The following is a 24,497-nucleotide window of genomic DNA, read 5'->3' as shown; positions in this document are numbered from 1 at the left end:
AAAGAGAGCCGAAGGGAGTTCAACCTCTTTCCCCTCCCAGTCGCCCCTCCTGGGCCGATTGAGCCTGAGAATATGGGGAAACGTCGTGTCTCTGGGTAATGCCAAGCCCGAATGGGAGAAAAAAACTTATTTTTTTTCTTGTGGAGAAACACTCCATGTCAAAGAACGATGGCAGAGGGGGAGAGCATCCTGTCACGCCTACAGTCTTTGTCTAGGTGCTCTTATCTACGTATGTGAATAAAGCAGGTGGCAGGCAATCTGGTCGCCTTGAAAAGCGCAGGAATTCCGAAAATCACATGGCAGATAAGGACGCTGGCAGAGACCCAACAGACAAGCAGGCAAGCAGGCAAGCAGGCAATCAAAGCTGAGTCGTGCTGACGGGCTTTCCTTGATATCTCCAAGTGTGACGATTGGCCACGAATGCCCCATCCGGCATATGTGACATGGTTTAGCGGTCCGAACGGCGATTCCGATCATCCTCCATTGTAACCTCTGTATCTATGTAATCACTCTCAGAGTCGGTCTCGTACACGGATGAACATGAAAAATAAGGGACTGTCTGCTTGGACGGTCGACTTTCCATCGGCAAGGACAAGTTACCAAACATTCGTTAATAGACTTGTATTTGGCGTCACCTCCACCCTTTTCACAGGACTTCTGGCTACCTGAAAATTCCAAGCCTAGCACGTAGTCACAATCGTCCTGCTGGCACGTTACCATGAACAGACTTCAGCTGACAATGGTTTGAGGCGAGACGATATGGGGGGCTTCCATCGTATTGGATCAGATGGCAGTTGGCTCAAATGGGCATTGCCCATACCCCGAATCTCTGGTTTTCCATTGGCGACCTTGGCACTTGGGGTAGGACATCCAAGACGGCCTCCCGCGGATTCGGGCCACTAAGGTCGCCCATCTACGACCTGCCTAATCCGGCTGGTCAGCACGCGAGACGGCCAGCAGTCCCCCAGGGGAAGAGCCGAATCCTACGTGCAGTAGTCGGCAATGCCCTCCTCACCCTTCACTCCCAAGCTACCCTCCCTCCCCCGCTCACCCACTTGGTGTCGAGACGGCACGACAGACTCGACGAGTCTGGGCCTTTTCGAAAGCATGCATGCCACTTGATGCTTGATGCCATTTACGGCTCACAGAGTCGACTTTCTGAAGCTTGGCCCAATCTGGCCTTATCTCCGATTTTCCCGCGATCGTGTCAATGGTTTCAGCTAGTGTGTTCATCCCCCAGAGTAGTATCACTGCCACGCCGGCCGGAGCCCAATCGGATGCTAAATGATATCCAACTCAAAGCTTACTACTCCGTACTGTGATTGTGTATTTGCCGTGCCTCTATCGTCAACCGCAATTAAACGATAGTCAGTGTAACACCAGTAGCCCAGCTCACATATGGATCCCGCTCAATGCGCCAAATATATCGTATATGGAAGATCACGAGCCATGAGGTGAGGACAAGAGACCTCGTTACGATTCAAGTTGCATGTGCCTGATTCCAAAAGACCTGGGGAACCTCAGAGCTAGTCGTCTATCCTTCAGCTTAGAACTTTCTGGCAGCGTGACCATAACATCAACCGGGGACCCTCACTTGGAAATCCATCGCGGAAGCCAGCGTATGCAATGTACCTACTACCTTCAATCAAGCACAAATGAGTCGGCCTCCTTCAGCTGAGCGACTTTCAGGCTCATGATCATCAAGATCCGCTTCTTTGATCTCCGCATACTCCCTCTCTGGGGAAGAGGGGCGCACCCGTAGTCCGGCAAACGCCCCCAACCCAGCCGCGAATAACAGCACCGCGCATACGATGAAAACGAAATGCCTATGATCATCAACTATTTCTCGTTATGTGATCAGTTTCTGCGCTTCGCCTGGAAGGGGAAAGGTCGAGTGATCGTGTGCGTGACATTGAGTTGATTAGGTACATTATCACTCACCTTGGTCCTTGTTGGTTGTGATGAGCGCAAGGGCGACAAACACGAACAGGGGGATGTTCATGAACCCGTACACGCTGGCCCTCCGCGCGTCGCTGACAGTTTGGCTGCGCTGGTAGCCCATGCTCGGCACGTACAGGCCGTTGCAAGCCTCAAGGAGGAGGAAGGCGCAGAGCAGCGAGATCTCGTGGTGGCCGAAGAAGGCGGCCCATAGGAAACTTAGACCGCCCAGGAGAAGGGCAATGGTCAGAAGGGCAACGGGAAGGCAGTTTTGGATTCCGCTGCTCGACGATGCTGCTCTCTTTCCGTATTGGGCCATCAAGATATCGAACAGAAGCGCGCCTAAAACCATAATAGCCATGAATGAGGCGAATATAACTCCAAATGGAAGTTGTCGGTCGGGAGGTGCCCCTGAGTTATTGTTGTTTCTGCTTCTGCTATTGTAATCATAGGCACCCTGCAGAGCACCGGGCCAGTAGTACATAAACAGGAAGATCGTGCCCTCAAAGCAACACGAGACCAGGCTGAGGACCCATACTCGAACGTTTTTCAAGGAATCAAGTAGCCTGTCTTCTGGTGAGTCGACATGCTCGGCGCTCTCGTGTTCTGGCAGCTGGCGTAGCTGGTCATTTCCAACACCTCGATTTTCCGTCCAGGTTCTTAGTATTATAAGCGCCGCGGTAGCATCTAGAAACTAGGGGTTTCTATTAGCTACCTATCTGATTACCTCTCCATATGGAGACATGATCAAGGCACAAGCCGATAGGAATGTCAACGTACCAGAGCCAATATGAACAGATGCGTTTTTGATCCAAGGGCAAGAACGACGCAGTGCGCGGCGAGCCCGGCCAAAATTGCCGTGATACAGTTGTAGGTTGTCATGACGCCGTACATTGTGCTCAGCGGAAGGCCTCGCCTGCTGTTTTCGCCTCTTCCCAAGCCCCGCACGTTGTATTCGGCGACCATCCAACTCTCGAAGACGGACCAGAGCAGTGTGGTACCCATGCCTGCGATGATCCTTCCAATGAGGATCACCTCGAACTGACTGGAAAGAACCGAGAGCGAGGCGAGCGAATGAATTGCGCAGTAGGCTAAGCACGCAGTGCGTCTACCAATTCGGTCGGCGAAGTACCCTGTCAGAGGAGCTGACACAGCGGCCGAGATGTAGACAGCCATGTACAAGAGCGCTACTGTCCTGTCGGGGTAACTCTTTTCATCTCTCAGGAGAGTATACAAGTAAGGGCCCTATATTCCAAAAGTATCAATATCATTAGCCCCTGCAATTGATTCTCGCAAGCCGTCCATCTAATGGGGACACGAGGTCTCGACTGAGGGCGTCATTTTCTTACTTGAAGCCATTCCGACCCCATCACAAGCAGGTAGACCCGCAAGAAAAGCCATCGAAAATTCCTTGCTTCTGTCTCTTCATTTTGACCGACATCTCTATCTTCCCCCTCGCAGGCCTCCTTGGCGGTCCCGGCAGCAGTTGATGAAGATGGCAAGCCGAATGTGCGGAGGACGATGTTGCGCCCCAGGACTAACGTCACGCAAGGCACGAGTATCAAGAGAGAAGTCCAGTATATGTCGAGAGCCAACATCTTGACTATTTTGCCTTGCTGTAGTGAAAGTGCCTACTAGGCAGACAGACAAGGCATAATAGCGAAGAAGCAGGAAGCAAATTCGGGTGTAAGGCAATGGTATGGGATTTTTGATTGCTTTTGAGGCGTGTGAGTGAGACACATCCCTTGGGCGCCTCCATTCCAACCTCTATCGCCCCTAGCCCACTGGCTATATACTCATAATACATCTAATATTGCAAATTGGAAGAATGTCTCACTCTTGAGTGCTTCGTGATCTGTCATTCCAGAGACCTTGGCCAGACCCTCTTTCCCGATTCTTCGGAACCGTCTTCTGTCTTGTAGAACGAACGGCATCAATCAATGGCAATGGGCTATTGACGAAATGGGCAGGAATAAGCAAAACTGTGACTTTTAATGTTGCCACATTGGCTTGTTATATTGCTTGTCAACCAAGAGCAGCATGCTGCTGCCATCGTTCGCTGGGCAATTAGGTATCGACACCTAATCCTATACACAGCTCAGTACTGCGATTGTCGCCAAGAACGTCTTTTTTCATCTTCAGTGGATTAAGCTGCAAGCGCAGCGTGTCAAACACTAAGTATATTAATCTCATCCATTCATTCCAGCTCTTTGCCGATGCACTAGTTAACAATCAACCCTCCTCGGCATCCATATCGTCGCGTCTTCTCTTGCCGGAGCTGCCCTTCTTGAAGCGACCTCCTTGAAGGCCTCTACCTCTCTTATCGCGGTTTTCATGGATATCCTTCATCTCGGTCCGTGCCTCACGCGCAGCCTCCTCAACACGGGGCTTGAACAGCATAACTTCCTCCTTGCTCGAATCGTACTCGTTGTATCTAGACAAGCGGTTAGTAACGGTGCGGGTCGCCTTTGCGCGCCGCTCCTTTTCTCATTACGCGAGGGCAACTAATGAGCATGAACTACTTTACTTACTTTTGGCCCAGAGCAGCCTCAATGCGCAGCCAAATTTCAAGGTCATATTGCGTAACGATGGAGATGGCATGGCCTGATCTGCCAGCTCTAGCCGTACGCCCGACTCGGTGGACGTATGATTTTGAATCCGAAGGGAGGTCGTAGTTTACTGGCGAGTTGTTAGCTGGTGCGTCGTATTCGGCAGGAGCTTCCAACCACTACGGTTGCAAGACCACGCGAACGTAGAAGCCTCGGCTAGCATCTGTCGTGTTTTCCCAAGAGGGAGGGACGTGGGTATACTTACTGACGACATCGACACTTGGGATATCAAGACCTCGAGCAGCCACATCAGTTGCTACTAGAATGTCCCGTGACTTGGCCTTGAACTTATTCAAGGCTCCGAGACGAGCAGTCTGCCCCAATTGACCGTGCAGCGGAATTGCACCAAACCCTAAGTTTCGCAGCAGGATAGAAAGGCGTTGGCACTCGTTGACAGTTCGTGTGAAGATGATACCCGATTTGCCTGAGAACTCATGGGCTAGGAAAATGAGATACGTATCCCTGTTCAATCAAGATTAACTCCTAAACGTCTGCGATTATGCACATCCAACTTATATGTCCCCATCTCCTATTCAAATCGGAATGTGTCTTAATATCACAAAAGATAAAAGAAAAGGACTGGACTTACTTGTGTTTGTGAGGAACGAACATGTAGTGAGTCTTGAGAGTTGACACAGTTTGATACTTGTTAGTTGTGACACTGACTCTTACAGGGTCTCGCAGACTGGCTCTTTGAAGCGACTCGACCTTAGACGACATGGTGGCAGAGAAGAGAAAAGTTCGTCGGTCCCTCGGCACGAACTTGAGGATCTTCTCGATGATGGGACCGAAGTCCATATCCAGAAGACGATCTGCTTCGTCCATAACCAAGTACTTCAGAGCCCTCAGACTGAAGCCCTTGGTCTTCTCGAGGTGATCAAGAAGACGACCGGGGGTAGCTACGATGATGTGCGGTTTGCGAGAAAGCGCAATACTTTGCGGTACCATGTCAAGACCACCCACTATGACAGCGCATCGCAAGGAGATTAGAGAGCCTAAAGCTTCAAAGCTTTGGCCAATCTGAGCAGCAAGCTCACGGGTAGGGGCAATGACCAGACCAAACAGAGGCTGCGGCTTATCGAGCAGCGCTTGTAGAATGGGCAAAGCAAATGCAGCCGTTTTACCACTTCCTGTCTCGGCCAGGCCAATGACGTCGCGGTTCTGGAGAGCAATAGGGATGGATTTTTGCTGAATCGGCGTGGGGTTTGTATAGCCCAGCGATTCGCAGGCTTCGCAGAGCGAGTCGACAATGCCGAGTTCTTTGAATGATTTGTTTAACTCTTCCTCGTCGTCCTCCTCGGCATCATCTGCATCGGCTTCGGCCTCGGCCACGTCTTCGTCTTGGAGGGTGCCTGACTCTAAAGGCGATGCCTCCTCGTTCGCATCGCTTGAATCATCCTCATCTTCCTCGACGGGTTTCGCGACAGGTTTCCCTCTGCCTTTAACGTCTGTCTTGGCGCGAGGCGCCTTCGCATCGTGCGACAGCTTGCGCCGCTTTCCCGTCACCGAAGACATGTCCTGTGGAGGCTGAAAGAACCGGCTGTCGTTGAATTGGGAGGCCTGAATTGGTGTACGATTGATGATGTATTGGTGAAAGTTCGCGACTGCTACAGCAGACAAGGGAGCGGCAGTATGATATGCTGTTAAGCACTTTTGAGGGTGATTCATTCGAAGTTAAGCCACCCAAACTTTGATGCTCCCTGACATTCAGGAAAAGACCCACCCGACTTTTTAGCGGGCCTTATCTGACTTACAGGACCCATCCTTGGGCAAGCACTCGATGCTGTTCCTACATCACACAACATATGAGTCAAGTATACAAAGGTTAAAAAATGAAAATTGTAATAATGCTATCTGATCATTTGAAATGTCATGTTTGAAAGTTCATACAGGTCCTGAAGTTCCTTTGGCCGTGTCTTGGCAGTTCGCTCTATCGACAGCTTGTAACTCTTATCCGATTTCCACCACTATCGATAGCTGGAGATAAGAAATTTTAGGCGGGACTCTGAACTTTTTCTTGGGCGGGCTGTACAGCTTTGTAGTAGAAACACCATAACAGACGGGAATAGAAGGGCCATACAACTTCCGCTCTACCATCTACAACCTAGAGTTTTCCCACCAGCACCAATTGGTTGATACCGATCAGCCCATAGTATTTATATTTTATAATTCTCCACACCCTCTTAAAACATGGCGAAAAGACGGACAAAGAGACGCACCCACGTCGGGGCCGCTAATCCCGAGTCGACGGCCGCTACAACCGGCCATGCCGACATGAAAGACCCCAAGAGCATGGTGATTCGGATAGGAGCTGGCGAGGTTGGATCAAATATCAGTCAATTGGCCAAGGATGTGCGCCAAGTCATGGAGCCCGGCACCGCCAGTCGATTGAAGGAGCGCCGCGCGAACCGCCTTCGCGACTATGTTACGATGACCGGCCCGCTTGGAGTCACTCATTTGATGTTGTTTTCCAAGTCAGATTCCGGCAACACCAACTTGCGTATCGCTGGTGCCCCGCGAGGTCCCACGTTGCATTTCCGCGTCGACAAATATTCCCTCTGCAAGGATGTGAGGCGAGCCCAGCGACATCCGCGAGGCGGCGGCAAGGAGTACCTCACACCCCCTTGCTTGTTATGAACAATTTCTCTACCCCCGACTCCAATGCCAAGTCCAAGGTCCCTCGCCATCTCGAGAGCCTCACGACGACAATTTTTCAGGGTCTCTTCCCCCAATCAACCCCCAGAAGACGCCACTGCGTTCCATCAAGCGGGTGCTCCTCTTAAATCGAGAACCCGCCAAGGACGGCGATGACGGCAGCTTCGTCATAAACTTCCGACACTATGCCATTACGACCAAGGCGGTCGGGGTCTCCAAGCCTCTTCGGCGCCTTGATGCGGCCGAGAAACTGCTGAACAAGAAGGCGAGAAAAGGTGGTGTTCCGAACCTGGGTAAGCTGGAGGACATCTCTGACTACATGGTGGGTGGCGAGAACGGCGATGGTTACATGACGGACGCCACGAGTGGTAGCGAGATGGACACAGATGCCGAAGTGGAAGTTCTCGACAACGCCCCCAAGAAGGTGTTGTCTCAAAAGGCTCGCGCCGCGCTCGAGGCGAGCGCCAAAGCCGACGAGGTGGATGACCGGGTGGAACGCCGAGCTGTGAAAATGGTCGAGCTAGGCCCGCGGATGAAGCTGCGCCTGGTCAAGATCGAGGATGGTCTCTCGGCGGGCAAGATTTTGTGGCACGAGCACATCCACAAGTCCAAAGACGAGCTCCAAGAGCTTGAGAAGCGCTGGGAACAACGGCGGGCGGAGAAGGAGAAGCGCCGCAAGGAGCAGAAGGCCAACGTCGACAAGAAGAAGAAGGAGCGCGCAGCCAATGCCACCAAAAAGGACGACGGCGAGGACGAGGACGAGATGGACCTGGATGGCAACAACAGTGATCTGTTCGACGAGATGATGGACGACGACTACGACAGTGAGGGTCTGGCCGGTGCTGCCGATGAGGCCGCCAAGGAGGATGAGTGGGAGGAAGATGAAGAGGACGACGAATAGAGAATCTGTCCCTCCAGACCCAGGCCAGTTGTCGTCATTAATGCATTGGTTCCCGGCGTTTGTTGTTCTGGTTGTGGACCAGACAGATGTGCTAGGCTATATGACTATACCCTTCCTTTTCATGCTCCAACTGAACATTCTGTGCTGGAGAAATGTGCTTTGAAGTCGTCCTTTGATAGGCAACAAAACTGTTGGCCAAGACCTGTTGTAATACAGCTGATCCGTTTGCTAGGAAGCAGTAGCTCGATAGAGTATCCTAGAAGTGAACAATCTAGCAGCACCGTCGTAGCAATTGATTCTGTGAGTAGATGAGATAAAGTGCGCTCGACATCAGTGATGTTTACCGTAAGGGATGTGCTTGAACATGTTCATTGTCGGCTCAGCTTCTGCGCAGCCAAAACCGCTATCGGGCTGCCGTGATGCGCGCGCACACACACACTCTCTCTCTGTCATATGGACATGCGGTGTTCATGTGTGGGGCCTATTTTCTAGATTTCTGATCTTCACAGACGAGGGGCCGCGGTTCAGGTCGCAGCGGCCAGAAGTGCCTCCTCCATCAATCGGGCTCATGGCCAACCAGAAGTCGATGCAGTGGCTTGCCAACCGTGCCCACGACCTACGCACGTAAGTTGAGGAAAGAGCTAGCGCGGGGGAGGGAGAACAATGCCCTTTGTATGGTTCATTTCCACGAAGCTTCCTCTCCCAAGGTGGCATCGATGCCCAATGGACGTCCATTTTTGATATATATATATATATATGTACATATAAGTGTTGGTTTGGAACTGCGACTGTCAGAAGACTTGCCGAAAATCGCACAATGGTCCGCATTTTTTGGTCCTTCTTTTAGGGGAGAGGGAAGGCTCGCAAATTCTGCAACGCACAGAAACTACATATCATTTACAAATGAAGGCCGGCTTGCCTTGATGTTTGTTCGACTTAAGCTTGTTCAACGAAAGCTATGGATTTTGCGAAGCTACATCTATTTTCCTGAAAGATACGATTACCAAACATGGTATTTTGGAAACCAAAAGACGTCAACTAGGTATGCCTAGTAGGTTGGCAACTTGATGCTATTATCATCGTACAGGGCAGGCGCATCAAGCTGTGGTCATGAGGGGCGCACGTTGTTTAATGGTCTCAGTCCTCGTCGTCACCATTGGCTGCAACCTCCTTGACGTCGTCAGCCTTAGCGACAACGGGAGCAGCTCCGACCTTGACAGCTTTGGCGGGCTCATCATCCCCAACGGCGGCTTCCTCATTGTCGTCTTCCTCAGCGTCGACATCATCCTCTTCTTCGAGGAGGTCTTCCTCGGGCTGGAGACCGCCCTGCTCATCAAGGTTTTCGTCGTCTTCATCAACGTCTTCTTCCTCGCCGTCGTCCACTACGGGGACAGACTCTGTGGAGGCGGGGGCCGTCTTCTGTTTTTTGGCCGGGCGTTCTGGCTCGGCTGGGAATATGATGGATGTATCAGTCGCATTGCTCGAAAGAACCAAACCGCGCCGAGCTGGGATACCACTCTACAAGTTGCGCCCATCTGGTAGCTAAGGGCACATTGGAAAGCGGGAGACTCACGTTTAACGCCGTTCTCCTCTTCTTCAGGCTCGCCTTCCTCGTCCGCCTCATCCTCCTCGTCGTCATCATCATCGACTTCGTCGTCCTCATCTCCCTCAGAAACATATCTGTCCGTGGCGTCAGCGTTATCACGTTTCACATCTCGCAGTGGTCTGTGCTAGCCATGGAAAAGGCAATGTGCCTGGCGTCGCATCAACAATCCTATAACAATGCGCCGAAACCAGGCGCATCGAGCTTGATGGCGCATGTTTTGCGACAACACCCAGGTGGAGGGAGCTACCGCTTGCGGCGCAGGCGCTAACAGTCTTACTCACTCTTCTTCTTCTTCGCTTTCGTCGCTAGGAAGAGCAACGAGCTCTTCCTCGTCAGTCTTGCGCTTGCGGGACATGGTTGTCTGTGTAAGTGGGTATGTAGATGATGTGTGGGTTCAACAGTAAGGAGGAGAAGGCTCGGTAAGTCAATGGCAGGTGAAAAGTATAAGAGCTAACAGAGCAAGCAAGATGGGAGAGAAGAGGGAGGGTAATGGATAAGAAGGAGAAAAGGGCTGGGGGTGGTGGGAAAGCAAGCGCTGGGCGCGGCTCTCCAAGGTCGGTCGAGACAGACAGACAGGAGAGGGAACGCGCAGGGGAAAGGTGGGAGACAGAGGCTCGTAAGCTGGGGGAGTGGGAGCTGGGAGCTGGGAGCTGGCTGGACAGCTAGGGAAGGTTAGACTTGGGGGAGGATGGGATTGAGTGACAGGAAGAGGAGGAGGAGGAGGGGGAGCTTGCTAGTTGGCTTTGCTTGCCGGCAGGCTTGCCAACCCATCCCATTGCGTGCGCAAGCCGTGCTGCTGTTCGCCCACCAATATGGTTGCTTGCTTGTTGCTTGCCTTTTGCTGAGCCTCTCTTCTTCGCTCGCCATGGGGGAAGCTACAGTATCTACTTGTCTACTACCAAGGCACAGTAGCTCTCCTTGTAGAAAAGGCAGGTTGGCAGACAAGTACCGACGAGTACATATGTAAGTACTTCCCCAAGAACTACGGTGCGCGCTTCTGCGCATGGGGAAGATGGGGCAGAGAGCATAACTCTGTCATTGTGGATTGCATTTTGTACAGCCACATAGTCACTCCATGTCACTTAAGGTTAACAGTCAAAAAGGAAGAGGGACGACTGCAGATGGGGGACCGAGGAGTGAGGAGGTTAGGGAAGACTGGAGAGGGTAAACGAGAGCTGCAACGTGAATGATGACATTGGGGGACTTGGATGTGGTAATGGTGTGTACGCGGGCCACGTTCTGCCCATAGCCCGATGCTAGACACGGGAGCTGTCGATTGGCCCCTGAGGAGACGACAACTTACATACGAAAGAGAAGCAGAGAGGAGAGAGAGCAAGGGAGCTTTGGCCTCTCCGTTTGTGAGAACTTAAGCCCCTGTCGTGCATCATGTACTTCATTGAACTTCTTCTGTACATGCTGAACCATGGCTGGGACGGCGAAGAGCCAGTCTCGATGCTTCGTACCTGAAGTACTGGGGTACGCAAAGCGTCAGATCACGTGCAAGTCTCCAATATTGCCCGGGCATATGGTCCGAGTGTTCTGTCGCCAGGACAGAAGCCAGGACAAGGTAAACTTCAATCAGGACGCAGGATGGATATTGCAAGACAAACTTGAAACACAACAGTCAATGACGTTTGGCAAAGCAAGCAAACGCTGTGCAGTGTGTTGCCCGCACACAACATCGATCGCCTCAGGCGTGATTGAGCTGCCATAGACACGACTATCGACAATTCTGAGATTTTGAGAAATATCCTTTTGCTTTCTCCGCCGGCCGACCCGTTTTGTCATTTCTTCTTCCTTCTTCCTTTTTTCCCCGGTTTACCGAAAGAGTATCATTCGGATTCGCGGGTGCTTTGGGAGCACGTTAAACCGAGAGCATTCTCAAGAGGTTTGCCCATGATGACCACAGCCTGCAGGTCTTTCTTTCTTTCTACGTATATTCGTTATGCCCACTAACCACGTGAAGGAATTGCTGGCTGGAAACGGAAATGCCTGACAACCCAGAATCTTCACGTGGTCTGTATTGACCCCGAGATGCCATGCCATGACCACCCAGAAGGAAATGAGATATGTTTGAAGTCGGAATCCGTCGCGTTGAAACCCCGTCATGTCAAATCCCGTGGTGAAAAGAAGTGCATGTGAACGAAGTCCTGCCATTCCTAGAATTGGGATTCCACCCACCATCAATCAGTCGATGATGAGGAGTCGTGGGGATTGCGAGTTGTTCGAGATACCATCCAAGCTCAATCCGTAGAAGATATATGGGATATAGCGGGACGTGAACAAGGCAAGCCCAACGATCCAGCCTAACACGAGAAACGGGACGTCTCCGCGCCTTTGAACTGGCGAAAGGATCGGACATGTCCACACGCCATCCCAAACCATACAAAGGCACATGGCTGCAGAAATGTCCGCCATACCCATGAGGGAGGAAGCCGCTCTGGCGATAGCGACGGGGAGGGGCTGAAATGGGCCAGCCACTACGCTGCACTGGGGGTTTCTATGTTTTATACCATTGGGTGTTCTGGGAGCCCCCTTCTATCCAACTTTCAGGAGGTCGAGCTTTCAATCTGCCGTTGTAGTATTGACAACAGGCAGGCAGAAGACCAAAGCGCAAGCTTCCAATCGGATTTATTTGCTCCTCCTCCGAGAAGGGCTTGCAAGCGGAAATTAGCGACTTGAATCGAAGAAAAGGAATTATAAAATAATATTGAGGCCAACTTCATTCTGTCAGGCAGACCACGCAGGTCCCCCGTTGGCAGATTGGTTTTTCGTCCCATTGAGTTGGTCAAGCTCGCTTCGAACCCGGACGAGCTTCATTGTCTCCCCGAATGCGCTAGGGAGAGCCGGAAACCCCTAAGTGAATGGGGAGAGATGGACCTCATGTGGTTGGTGGTTTGCAAACCTACCTAGCCGGGACCGCTTTTACAGGGGGCCGGCCGCTGTCACCACCACCACCTAGCTGTCAGAGAGCGAGCAGAACCGTGGTCTGATCTCACATGCTGTACGGAGTACTCCGTATGGAAACGGTCAAAGATCTTTCAACGTCGGGTCTTGTAGTCTCCAACTCGGCTTCTGCATGCCGTGGAAGAAGACATAATGATTGAGATGGGCAAAAAGGGTTGAAATTCAATTCCTCCAAACCAAAGCAACGTTCGCACCTGACATCATTCCACCAAGGGGCGCGCGCAAGGGATATCAAGACTCGGGTTTTCGTTATTCTCTCCTGCCTTCTTTTTCTTTTCCTCTTTTGTTTTGTCAGGTAGCCTTGAACCAATTGGATCGCAGGACCTTTAGATGGGGCAGTCGCTTTGTTGTCTTCCCCCGGGCCCCCTGTTCTGCCATCCCAGCAAATTTTACACAAGTTCCCTACTACGGATCCAACGCTAATTGCTAATTCAACCATTTTTTTTCTCAGCTTCATTTCAATTTCGCAGCCAGTCGCAGCCAGCAAGGCTATGACGCGTGCCGAATCCACCGAATGTAAACAATGGAGTTCTAATAATGAATTCGCATCCATGTGTATCCGTAGAGCCGGGGAGCCGGGAGCCGGTGTTCTACAGTCAAGTAGGTATCAGGATCACGGCTACAGTCTGACTGCGCTGTCTGCACGAATCTTCCCCCTTGGCTGCTTGGGTTCATCAGATGTCAACAGCATCCCTGATGGGTCCCGTTCTGCATATTTCACTACTACCAAAGCTGTTTGCATAAAATCAATGAGTGGGCAATGGAAGGCTGCATGGGGATCGATACTAAGACCAGACAGGCCTTGCGGCTTGTGATGGGTGTCAACCATCGGGATTAGGATGCATTCTTTGTCTGATTCTAGCTGTGCAACGCATGTAATAGCTCGATATTCGGAGGCGAGCTGTATTGACTTGGGAAGCAATGGAAGAAATTGACCGAGCAGCGACGGGATCATATGCAGGACATGCAACCCCATTAATGTGTATGATATCATTGTTTCCCATCCTGTCCGTTTGGAGGCGTGCGCAAACCTCCCGTGCAGGTACTGTCACTATCAAAGACATCTAATGGGGTTTCGGCACCGGGAGCGGCGGTAGCATGCTGTCACTGTCACCCGCGTCAACGAAGCTTCGATGGCACCGACGCGAGGAGCTACTAATGTGTGTCTTTGGACTTAAGGCGGTCGCCCTTACATGAGCTATCACGAGGATCCGAAGCTGGCGTGCTTCATGCAGATGAAGAAGACGGATAAAGAGGGATTGACATCATTCTCTAGATTACTTCAATGCATGTATCGAGCTTGGGAAGATTTGGTCCCTTGTCCGAAATTATGTTATCGAGTCTAGGAGCACAGGCTGTTTCGTTTGACATGTCAGTTCAGTATCATACCATGAACAACAGAGATCTAACCTACCCGTATACACCTATCACTAGACTTGGGATCCATTTAAGCGATAGAAATTAGTAAAGACTATTCGAGGAGAAACGTCAGGAAGTCCCTCGTCACGATTCCGCAATCCCTTTCTCGTCATGTTACTTGATGACAAGCCGTCCTCAGCCTGCTCGATTATATTACGGTAGCAGGCTCCAGTAAGCACTATCGGACTTGCCGCCAAACAGCATTGCAGCCCGAACCATCTCATCAGCCTCAACGACGATCCCGAATTCAGGCAGCATTGACCAGGTCGCAGGAAAGCCACTTTACTTTCGAGTATGTTACCCCGTAAGCCAGCAGAGACACAATGCAGTGAAGGGCATCTGGAATTGACAGCGCGCGTCTGCTATCTCCCGTTGTTGATGTACCCCCCCCGCTAACGGTTTGTAAGCTCGGTCGGAATGCAGACTAATAAGCCGGGAAAAATACCTAACCAGACAGACTGCCGATGTCGATGCAGACTACTTGGACAACCTTAGTGAGCATTTCTAGTTTGGGCTCCGGTCGGCGGGTTGGTGCAGCTCTTGTACAAGGAACACCCGTGTTGAGGGGGAGGTTTTGCGAGAGAGTCGTACTGGCCACAAAATTTCCGTTACCGCTGACCCGCTGGGGGGACACAACATGAAGGGGAGGGATACTGGAGGGAGCGCTGCAGCACAACAACCAACTAACCACAACCGACAGTTGCTGAAGATTTGTCAAAAAAAACAACGAGCAATCACAAAGAGAGAAAAGACCCCCAACCCAGGGATTCGGCACGGCAGAGAAGCCCATTAGTGCGTCAAGCATTGCATATCCAAGACAGCTTAGACACCTAGGCACCTAACACTAGGACACTTAGACAGTGGGTGCTGTTCTGGGAGTAGTTGTGCAAATTGCTAGTTCCCAGTCGGGCCTAGGAGGACCAGGTCAACAACGGGTTCCTGGATATCATTCAACCTTGGACGCCTGCCCAAGCGAATCCCCACAAACTGGATCGAGGTTGTAGCAGCCTACCCAAGCTGCAGTTTCAATCTCCGCCAAGCGCCCGCAACTGTTATTATTATTGGTCGCCTCGAAAACTCTCTCCGGCTCTGGGCGTCTCTCCTCGCTCTTCCTGTTACGCCCTTTGCTGCGAACATTAAGTCCTGACTGTCAGAGACCAGGCACGCACTCATGTCACTCGGAGCCTTTTCTCTGTTAGCCCCGGTCCGGCCTTGTCCTGCTCCTTAGCCTCTGGTCCTTTTTGGACGGGCTTATTCCATTCCTTTACTGGCCGGACTCCTCCAATAACCTTCCCTCTACACCATAAGCCAGAAATCAAGTTTTTCTCAAATACTGTATTGGGGGTACGGGTATACGCGAGGTAATACCACATAAAGAGGGGGAGAGAGAGCGCGTGTGTGTGTGTGTTTGAAAGAAGAAAGAAGGCGGCCAACCCTATGTGCCACCCATGGCCGGCACAATGGCCATGCCCGGAGACATTGGACGAGGCCCAGGGCTTCCGACAAGTCCAGTCGAGGGTAACCCTGGCCACCTGAATGATGCAACTGCAACGTCTGTTCGCGGGCCCTCTAACGTCAAACGCGAGCGGAGCGACAAGTTTAGGCCGTATGGCCTGTATGCTTCAAAAGCCTCTTCTAGCAGACCGGCATCCCCCATTCCTACCTCATTACCAAGTCCTGCCTCATTTTCGCATGGCCCTGCACGCCACCTCGTCGCCGACCACGAACACGACAACGTAGTAGAGAGATTCGCAACGGCGAGACCTGCGACATCTGCTTCTTATAATCACCCGACTCGGCCTTATCACCGCGAAATCCCCGACGACAACTCTTCGTCTGTCGACTTTGGACCGCAAGTCCCGCCGGCGCCTTTGACACCCTTGTCTCCACGATGGGATTCTTTGGGCCAAAGCCATACCGTTCTTCATAATCAATCACAGCCCTTGCCGCCGTCGAAAACCACGGTGCTCACCTATCCGACTTCGCATTCAGCCTTTAACTCACCGGGCCATTCGACCTTCAACTCACCGGGCTTGCTAACTCCGCATGAATACGAAGACGAAGACGAAATATCGCTTTCCTCGGAATTCAGGGACGAGTTCCCTCCTCCGAGCCCCAGCCAGTTCCCCAAAATGAATTCTATCGAGAGCCGGCATGTGGGAGGGGACCCAATGATTGGGAACTTTTCCCGACCTCGACGACCGAGTGTGAAGCAGCCATACCCTGAGCATATCCAATCCCGGCTCCATCACACCATGTCGTCTGCGACCGACCCTACCCCTATGGAATCGCCTACTACTCACCAGGGGAACCTGCTGTGGCCTCGGGAACGGGGGCACTCCATATCCTCCAACAAGTCGACTGCAACGTTTGCCTCTTTGCCTATGCGCCCCTCTCCCGATACTCAACTGCGAGAAACTGCCCGCAGTAGGAGTCGACAGGCCAACCCGTTAGCCCGGCCACCGATGGCATATAGCCGAACGGAGAGCAGCGGCCCTAGATCTCTTTCCCGAGATCCCATACCTCGCATGGCTTCGATGCCCTCGGGCGAGATGAGGTCTAGTTACCGGTCACATACCTCCGCCTCGACACAGCAGGGTACATCGCAGACTGAGAGAAGCAGCGTGGCGACCAAGAACAGTTCCATAACATCCATTAACGGGTTTAGTGAGCCATTGGACGAGTACATGGACGACGGCGAGGGCGAGGGTGACGACGAGGAGTTTAGTGTGGACGACGTTATGGGAATGTACGAGAAAGGATTCCGGGACTCTTTAGCCCCTGCAGAGTACTTCGCACAACAACAACGGCAACAAGACGAGATGTCTAGGCCGCCAACTGGCGCGTCGGAGAAGAGCAGAAGGAAGAGTGCTATGCTGCAGGCGACTATGCTGGAGGCCATGTCGGACTCGCTGCCGATCCCCCGGCCAGCCGCACTGGCTGTTTCTCACGAAGGTTTGGGTATGAGTCGGATGTCCCAAAGTGTCTCAGACCTGAGCACTATGCCGTTGGATCCACCCACCCTACCGGGCGCTAGCGAAGGTTCTGAACGAGTTGTCCGCGATTCGACGGCGATTTTCCGAAACTCTGAATCTCCCAACCCCCTGAAAAAGAGGCGGAACGAAGTGCAGAGAGCGAGAAGCATGACTCGGGCAAGCTCGTCGACTTACCACCAGCCACAACTGAAGAGGATGATGACGAAGAGGATGATTTCCCGACACGCAATCCTGGGAAAACAGCGAACATGACCCTTCCCGAAGACGCCGATGACAGCGAACGAGACCGCTACGGTTTCCGCAAACACAACCAATACGTTAGCCAGGAACAGTACGACCAGTGGAACGGCGGGTACACCGAGTACATTGAGAGGAGGCGGCGGAAATGGACTGCCTTCCTCAAGGAAAGCGGGCTTATGACAGACAATCCCAACCGTTTCCCCCAGCGCTCGACCAAAACGAAGCGCTTCGTCCGCAAGGGAATTCCTCCGGAATGGCGAGGTGCAGCGTGGTTCTACTACGCGGGTGGCCCGGCCATTGTGGCGAAGCATGCAGGCGTATACGATGGGCTACTGAAGCAAAAGGCCAAGGATGTCGACAATGAGGCCATCGAGCGCGATCTCCACCGAACGTTCCCCGATAATATCAAGTTCCGGTCACCCCACAACTCCTCTACGCCGAACACAGAGGCTGGGGCGGCTCGCAATCGCAACAGCCAGGCTACCCTGACTGCCCCGTCCGGTAATGCGGCCAGGGCGGATGAGACAGCCATGATCTCTTCCCTGCGAAGGGTGCTCCACGCCTTCTCGATTTACAACCCTCGCATCGGCTACTGCCAGTCGCTCAACTTCCTCGCTGGGCTACTGCTGCTGTTCGTGGAGTCGGAAGAGCAGGCGTTCTGGTTACTTAACATTATAACCCGCGTATACCTGCCCGGAACCCACGAGATGAGCCTCGAGGGCGCCAACGTGGATCTCGCTGTACTCATGTCGTCGCTCCGCGATTCAATGCCGGCGGTCTGGACCAAGATTGGTGGGGAGCTGGATGGCACGGACGCGGTGAAGCCCAAGTCGCGACGACACAGAAAAGGCCCCGAGCCCACGCGCCTGCCCCCCATCACGCTCTGCATGACGGCCTGGTTCATGAGCTGCTTCATCGGCACCCTGCCCATCGAGACGACGCTGCGCGTCTGGGACGTGTTCTTCTACGAGGGTTCGAAGACGCTCTTCCGCATCGCGCTGGCCATCTTCAAGATCGGCGAGTCGGAGATCAAGAGCGTGAGCGATCCCATGGAGATCTTCCAGGTGGTGCAGACGATCCCGCGGCGGCTAATCGACGCCAACGGGCTCATGGAAAGCTGCTTCAAGCGCCGCAACGGCTTCGGACACCTAAGCCAGGACACCATCGAGCAGAGGCGGCAGGAGAGGCGTGACAATGTCAAGATCGAGAATGCGCGATTAGCCGCTGGAATGACAACAGAGGATCCTGGCGAGCTGAAGAAGAAGGGCACGTTTCTCGGCAAGAAGACTCGGTAAATAAAGGGAGGCGAGGGCTGCATAAGCATTGCCCCCCAGGAAAGGGATGACACGGCATTTGATTTTCTCGGAAAGGACGGAACAAAAGCGGCAGCGACATTTGCGCAACACGCCCAGCAGCAACTCTGAACATACAACACCACCAACACTATATTTTCCTTTGTTCCCTTTTCCACATGGATACCCGACGCTGCCATCTTGTATCAGAGACATAACAGCGATGTGTATATGGCTCATGAGGGGAGGCCTGTGGCTGACGCCGAACATGGTAGCGGAGCCCGCGTCGCTCAATTCTTTCGACTTTGATTTGCGTCATCATCATCGGTTCTGTTGTGGTGGGCCTCCTAGTGATACCCGAGGCTGAAGAAGAAGAAGACCAAATTTATACCCCATCCATCCATCCTCACTCTCCACCTCTCAACCATCGAAATCATGAACGGTTTTTTTTCACGAACTTACGGTCTCGAATTTTTCGCTGTTGCTTGGCTCTGCTTGTACTTTATATTGCATTTCGGGGTTTTTTCTTCTCTTTCAGGGCGACGGCAGGCGGTGGCGAAGACCAAAAATACAAAGACGAAAGGGAATTACATTGCATTGTTGTTGCTTGCTGGTTTGCAACAATCACTCTCGGTGTCTCGTGGGGCCTCCTTTTCTCTTTTCTTTTCTCTTTCTCGTGTTCAAATTTCTCAAATGGGGCAGCATATATTCTAGGCATTTGTCGGCGCTGGTGCTTTTGACTTTTTCTCAAACCCCCTTTCTTCTACCTCATCTTTTTTCTTCATCTGTAAAGAACTATTTCGCGGCATTGCAGCATGTCGGACGACATTCATCAAACGGCAAAGGGAAGCCCACCAGTACATAGAGTAATTTCGACTAGAGCGAAGCCATCATAGACGCCCCGGAGAAAGTAGATATGGCAGCATGCCATGGATTCACAGCAAGACTTTGTCCCTCTTACTATTTTTGACAAGTGTGATTCTGCTTGCCACACGACGGCCCTCGCATGAACGAACAAGATTTGAAACCTGTTTGCTTTTGATGGCGGTATTGGCAAAACACCAACGTTACTATTGAGACTTGGCTGCGACCGTGACTTGTTTATTCCATGATGTCATGTGATCATATCTATTTTACCTTCGCCCTCTGCACTCTGGTGCCCATCGCGATGAATTTGTTCCTGGCACTTAGTGACCCCTGTTGTAGGTGGTGCCATGGCCTTGCCGCTGTCCTCTCACCTAAACCACTGTGCAGCGTTCGAGTAGCATGAGCCTCTCCAGCTGCACGACAGGCAACCTCCCATTGTCACATCTCACTCATTTTCGACGAAGAAATCCTATCCCATCGTCCACAATAAAGTCGTTTGCGCAAATAAGTGGTGCCGCTGTGATGATGGAGATGGCCAGGGGCAACAAATGGGTGGGTATGTAGACAAGTCAAGACCGGTTGGGCCAAACCCGTTTAGGTTCTTTAGGCCGCCAGATGGTCTTTCTCTTGAAGCATTTCAATGCGGAACAGCAGGGCGTCGTTTATTTACCGCCGGTAGCGTAGCGCTGGACGTAGCTCTTGGCGTTCTTGTCGAACTCGGCGCGGTTGTTCTTGTACTCGTCGGCGATGCGGGCCTCGAGGGCGTCGTCGGGCAGGGGTTCGACGAGGAGCTGGCGCACGGCCTCGAGGACGCCCTTGATGCGGCTGGCGGGCTTCCAGTTCTCGGGCTTGAGGATGCTGAGGCAGATGTTGCCGGCGTTGTCGTTGGTGACGTTGGGGTGCCAGATGCGCGTGTTGAAGACGACCGAAGGCGCCTTGAAGGGGTACTCGGTCGGCAGGGTCAGGGTCAGGGTGAAGACGCCGCCCTGGTAGGCGGTGCCGGCGGGCCCCTGCAGCGTGACGGTCCAGACGTGGATGTTGGTCTCCGAGTAGGCAATGGTGACGCCCTCCGGGGGCGAGGACTCGCACTCTTGCAGCTCCTGGGGTAGGTTAGCAGGGTGCCAGAGCGCGCAGTCAGGGTACGGAGGACAGGAAGATGCCCATGGCCTGTACCTTTGCGATTCTCTTTGCCGAAGCCATCTTGTCAAGGTCGTTGTGTATGTATGGATGGATACCGACTAGATTGCTGGGGGATGGAGAGGAATGACGACAGGTTTAATAGGTATCGGGTTATCGGGTTATCGGGTGCCTGTTTGCAGCCTGTTTGGACAGCTTACAGACGATGGTTCTGGAACGGGAAACTGCCCTCTGGAGCTGGAGAGCTGCGACAGCCTGAGCCTAACCCCCCGCCAGAGCTACCCCGCTGTGGGGCACTGTACGTCAGTAGGTCAGGCACGTTCACGTTGGGAGTTAGTGAGACGGCCCCGTTGGGGCTGCCGGCGGCAGGGGCACAGGCGGCGGGGACGGCGGCAGCCGTCAGGAGGGTGATCAGAGAAGAGGTGAAGCGCATGATGGATGTTTGCGGCGAGACAGCTGGAAGGTGCGCAGAACTGAAGGGATTGGGTAGACCGCAGTCCAGCCTCAAGCTATATACAGCAACTTGGAACAATTCTGGGAGTCGATTATTTCACAAGGCTTCGTTTCTGTTAGGTTGATAGCGTGACATTGAACCGAAAACGAAGGGAGAATTATTTTAATCAGCTAAAGTACTGTTCCAGAGACTCTGTATCGTCACATGCTTGACCCATTCGCCGTCAGTATCGTCCTGTATAACACGGTAGATGAGCTTCTTGGTTTCCCCCTTCCCAAGCCAGAAACCGTTGTCATCAAACACAACCACCGCACCTGCAGGAGTGTCCAGCCAGGTCCAAGCACTAATGCCAGAAGTTGCTGCTATTGTGAATACCCTGCCTGTGTCACTATGAGTTAGTTGCAAGCCAGGATCGACGAGCTTCGCTTGAGACAACGGTGCCGTGTGGAACCAGTTGGTGTGTTGGAACAGTGCGGTATCGTCAGAGTTGGGCAACTTCCCAGTCACCTTCACTTCAGCTTTCATGACAAGATCGCTGGCGTTGGCATTCAGCATCGTAGAGAGTACCTTGGTGGTATTGAGCGGGCCGACCGTCACCTCTTGGCCGCGCAGATTGCTGCCACCAAGGTCCACTTCTTCGCCATCCCAAGTATACCACTTTGCATTCACGGTGCCGCGCACCTCACTCCAGAGATCACTCGTGACCCACAAATCCAGCTCTCGTGTGGTTGCATTCCAGAAGGGGCTGATGATGACGTTGGAGTAGAGGTCCTTGGCTCGGTAGTGTAGAATCTTCCATCGACCGGCGCGATCGATGCCGGCCCAAGTCGGCGCCGCCCACTGGTCCTCGAGCTGCCAGTACAGGCTGCCGAGGGTCCGTTGCGGCAGGCCGGAGCCCCGTCGGTAGAACTGGATCTGGGCACCGTAGTAGTCGGCCTGGAACACCTGCGTCGTCCAGCACCAGGCGGAGAAGTTGGCCATCGAGTTGCTCTTCTCAGGCCGTGGATACCAGCGCTGTGCCGCCGCTGTCATTTCGGCCATGCCTTTAGACGTGTTTCGGTAATTCGTTGTATTGAGCCCTCCAGGGGGTAGTGCCTGTTGCGATAGATGATGGTAGTCGAGTTGAAGAAGAGGTCGCTCTCGGGTACATATTCTTGCCATGTCTGGAGCGAAGGCATCGAGTGGTAGCCAAACTCGTTCGAAAAGCGACCCACGGGATACGCGGAATTGTTGAATGCTACCGAGGAGTCGTAGTGGTAGTAGTCCGTCTCGCCATAGATGTGGCCCGGTTCCAGGTTATTGTATCGCTGTTGCATGTAGGGTGCGTCCGTGAAGTTGAGCGTTATGAACCCATTGCTGGTGCTGCTGGGTGCATAGCTGATGCTCCGAGAGTTCTCAAAGACGGCGGGAAACAGGGTCGAGAGGAAGAGCTTCTCGTACTCGGCGAGGATCCGCGGATAATCACCTGGGGCGGCCTTCTTGGCTGTGGGGAGCTCGAGGTTTTCGAGCTCATTGCCACCAGCCCAGTAGGCGAGAGATGGGTGGTGGTTTACGCGTCGAACCTGATAGACGGCTTCTTCGTATACATTTTCGAGGAAGTCTTCATCGACGGGATAAAGGGTGTCGCCAAACTCGAACTCGGACCAGAGCAAGATGCCCATCTCGTCGGCGACCTCGAACATGAAGTCAGGAGAGTAGGCGCCAGAGGACCATACTCTTAGCATGTTTTGGTTTCCAGCAACCACTGCATCAAATAGTGAACGTATCCGCTGGGGAGTAACGCGCGGCCAAAAGACATCGGGTGGGATAAAGTTCGAGCCTTTGGCAAAGAATGCATGGCCGTTGATCTCGAAGTGCCAATGGTTTCCGGGCGCCACTCCTGTTGCTATTTCTCCATCTAGCACAGGTAGCCCGTTCAGTACGATGGTTCGGAACCCTACTCGCCGGGTGACTGAGGCTATAGTGTTATTTTTCGTATCTCTCACTCCTACTGTGAGCCAGTATAGAGTCTGTGGGCCCATCCCAACTGGCCACCAGAGATCGACAGAGTCGCTTGGCAACGTATTCGAGCCTGTAATAGTCCCTGGTACCGATGTTATATTGACCAGGGCGCCGTCGACCACGGTCTGGTTCATGGCGTCTCTAAGAACAAAGTGCAAACTCGGGTCATTGATGTGTTCCCCAATGTAGTCAATGCTCGCATTGAGGACCCATGGCTGGCCCTGGTCTGGAATGAGGTTGTTCCTCTGACCTTGACGATATATGTCCACCAATACATTACGCGGGTGCATTTGCTGCTCTCGGTTGAGCTGGACGACGAAGCCGGGTTGCCATGGCCCAGCCGGGGCGAAAGCCGGACCCCAATCCCAGCCGAAGTCGTTTTGCTCCTTGCGCATGAACTCGCGGTGCGGTATCTCGAACAACCCTTTGACTGCGGTAGGCCAGTCTGTTTGGCCTGGCTGGTTTGCGATATTCTCGGCGATCTGGGGGGCGCTACCAAAATTGAGACTCAGCGTGAGTGGACCTTGACAATGAGCCAAGACGTCCGTGACGTTGAAGTAGTATTGCCGAAATTGGTTATTTGTATAGGAAACGTGCTGGCCGCAGAGTTCGATAGTGGTGAAGGTGTCAAGGCCTTGGAACAACAAGAAAGTCTGATCATATCTTGTGGACCTGGTAGCTGTTAGTGGCTAGATATATGGCCGGGCGAGAATACAGCCCTAATTACTGACAGGCTCGCCAACGTTGTCGTATATGTCCAGTTCTGTTTCCAAATCCACCTGAGATTGAAGTCGTTAAGGCCATATTCAGGGTTTCCGATGACCTGGTTGGCGTAGAGGTCAAGATGGGCATACGAAGGAAAGCTGGCAGGAATGTTGATGTCTAGGGCAGGGTTGCTCAACGTCCATTGCGAGGCACTCAGGTCGAATATGCCAGGACTTGACGCATTCGAGGTGACACTGGACCCTAACAAAAAGGGCGCCAGAAACGCCATGGCTAGCAATGTCAATAGTGGTGTAATGGCCATGATCCGACAACACCGAGCCTCGTCAGAGCCATCTTCTGGATAGCTGTCTCTGTCTGCCAGGTGGGAGGGCTCGAATAAACTGGGCAGGCCCAACGTATAAAAAGAAGGGTGATTCGTGGGGCAGCGGGCAGCGGGCAGCAGGGAGCAGTGGCTGTAAAGAGGCTAATGTACGCACATGCAGCTCACAGGAGCGGGGAGGAAGCAACGACTCAACCACCAACCATCACTTGACTTGATGCGGGGGAGCCGTAGAGACTGTCTGTAGGTCTATCTATCTCGTCCTTTGCTAACTCCTTCTGGCCCACGGAGCCGCAGAGATCGTGGGATGAAATTAAAACGTAGAGCGCTCTTGCACACTGCCTATATCCAGCCAACCCTCCATGCTACA

General features: G+C 52.8%; 7 protein-coding genes across 7 annotated transcripts; 2 read left to right on the top strand and 5 right to left on the bottom strand.

Annotated features, from left to right (window-relative positions):
* Positions 1–1,933: 1,933 nt before the first annotated feature.
* On the bottom strand, positions 1,934–3,536 carry PG998_004946 (major facilitator superfamily domain containing protein 5; the record flags this gene model as incomplete). The annotated part of the gene is made up of 3 exons (XM_066871764.1): positions 1,934–2,632; positions 2,719–3,183; positions 3,288–3,536. 3 exons carry the CDS (start codon positions 3,534–3,536, stop codon positions 1,934–1,936), a joined length of 1,413 nt encoding a protein of 470 aa, XP_066731861.1.
* Positions 3,537–4,170: 634 nt separating this feature from the next.
* PG998_004945 (ATP-dependent rRNA helicase RRP3) lies at positions 4,171–6,062 on the bottom strand (the record flags this gene model as incomplete). Its single annotated transcript, XM_066871763.1, has 4 exons — positions 4,171–4,372; positions 4,470–4,617; positions 4,753–5,009; positions 5,137–6,062. The coding sequence occupies 4 exons, from the start codon at positions 6,060–6,062 to the stop codon at positions 4,171–4,173; spliced, it is 1,533 nt and encodes a 510-aa protein (XP_066731860.1).
* Positions 6,063–6,737: 675 nt separating this feature from the next.
* On the top strand, positions 6,738–8,103 carry PG998_004944 (ribosome biogenesis protein Ssf2; the record flags this gene model as incomplete). The annotated part of the gene is made up of 2 exons (XM_066871762.1): positions 6,738–7,115; positions 7,291–8,103. 2 exons carry the CDS (start codon positions 6,738–6,740, stop codon positions 8,101–8,103), a joined length of 1,191 nt encoding a protein of 396 aa, XP_066731859.1.
* Positions 8,104–9,240: 1,137 nt separating this feature from the next.
* PG998_004943 (uncharacterized protein) lies at positions 9,241–10,064 on the bottom strand (the record flags this gene model as incomplete). The annotated part of the gene is made up of 3 exons (XM_066871761.1): positions 9,241–9,551; positions 9,677–9,783; positions 9,991–10,064. The coding sequence occupies 3 exons, from the start codon at positions 10,062–10,064 to the stop codon at positions 9,241–9,243; spliced, it is 492 nt and encodes a 163-aa protein (XP_066731858.1).
* A 5,491-nt stretch (positions 10,065–15,555) lies between these two features.
* Positions 15,556–18,626, top strand: PG998_004942 (GTPase-activating protein gyp3; the record flags this gene model as incomplete). Its single annotated transcript, XM_066871760.1, has 2 exons — positions 15,556–17,056; positions 17,209–18,626. 2 exons carry the CDS (start codon positions 15,556–15,558, stop codon positions 18,624–18,626), a joined length of 2,919 nt encoding a protein of 972 aa, XP_066731857.1.
* A 1,526-nt stretch (positions 18,627–20,152) lies between these two features.
* PG998_004941 (uncharacterized protein) lies at positions 20,153–21,060 on the bottom strand (the record flags this gene model as incomplete). The annotated part of the gene is made up of 2 exons (XM_066871759.1): positions 20,153–20,590; positions 20,953–21,060. 2 exons carry the CDS (start codon positions 21,058–21,060, stop codon positions 20,153–20,155), a joined length of 546 nt encoding a protein of 181 aa, XP_066731856.1.
* A 183-nt stretch (positions 21,061–21,243) lies between these two features.
* On the bottom strand, positions 21,244–24,076 carry PG998_004940 (beta-mannosidase; the record flags this gene model as incomplete). The annotated part of the gene is made up of 3 exons (XM_066871758.1): positions 21,244–22,176; positions 22,230–23,754; positions 23,814–24,076. The coding sequence occupies 3 exons, from the start codon at positions 24,074–24,076 to the stop codon at positions 21,244–21,246; spliced, it is 2,721 nt and encodes a 906-aa protein (XP_066731855.1).
* Positions 24,077–24,497: the final 421 nt, after the last annotated feature.

The sequence above is a fragment of the Apiospora kogelbergensis genome (genome assembly GCF_038363985.1).
Source record: "Apiospora kogelbergensis strain CBS 113332 chromosome Unknown utg000003l_segment0_segment0, whole genome shotgun sequence".
NCBI lineage: Eukaryota > Fungi > Ascomycota > Sordariomycetes > Amphisphaeriales > Apiosporaceae > Apiospora > Apiospora kogelbergensis.
Note: the sequence above shows the minus strand (reverse complement) of the source record. Positions and strands in the feature narration are given on the sequence as shown.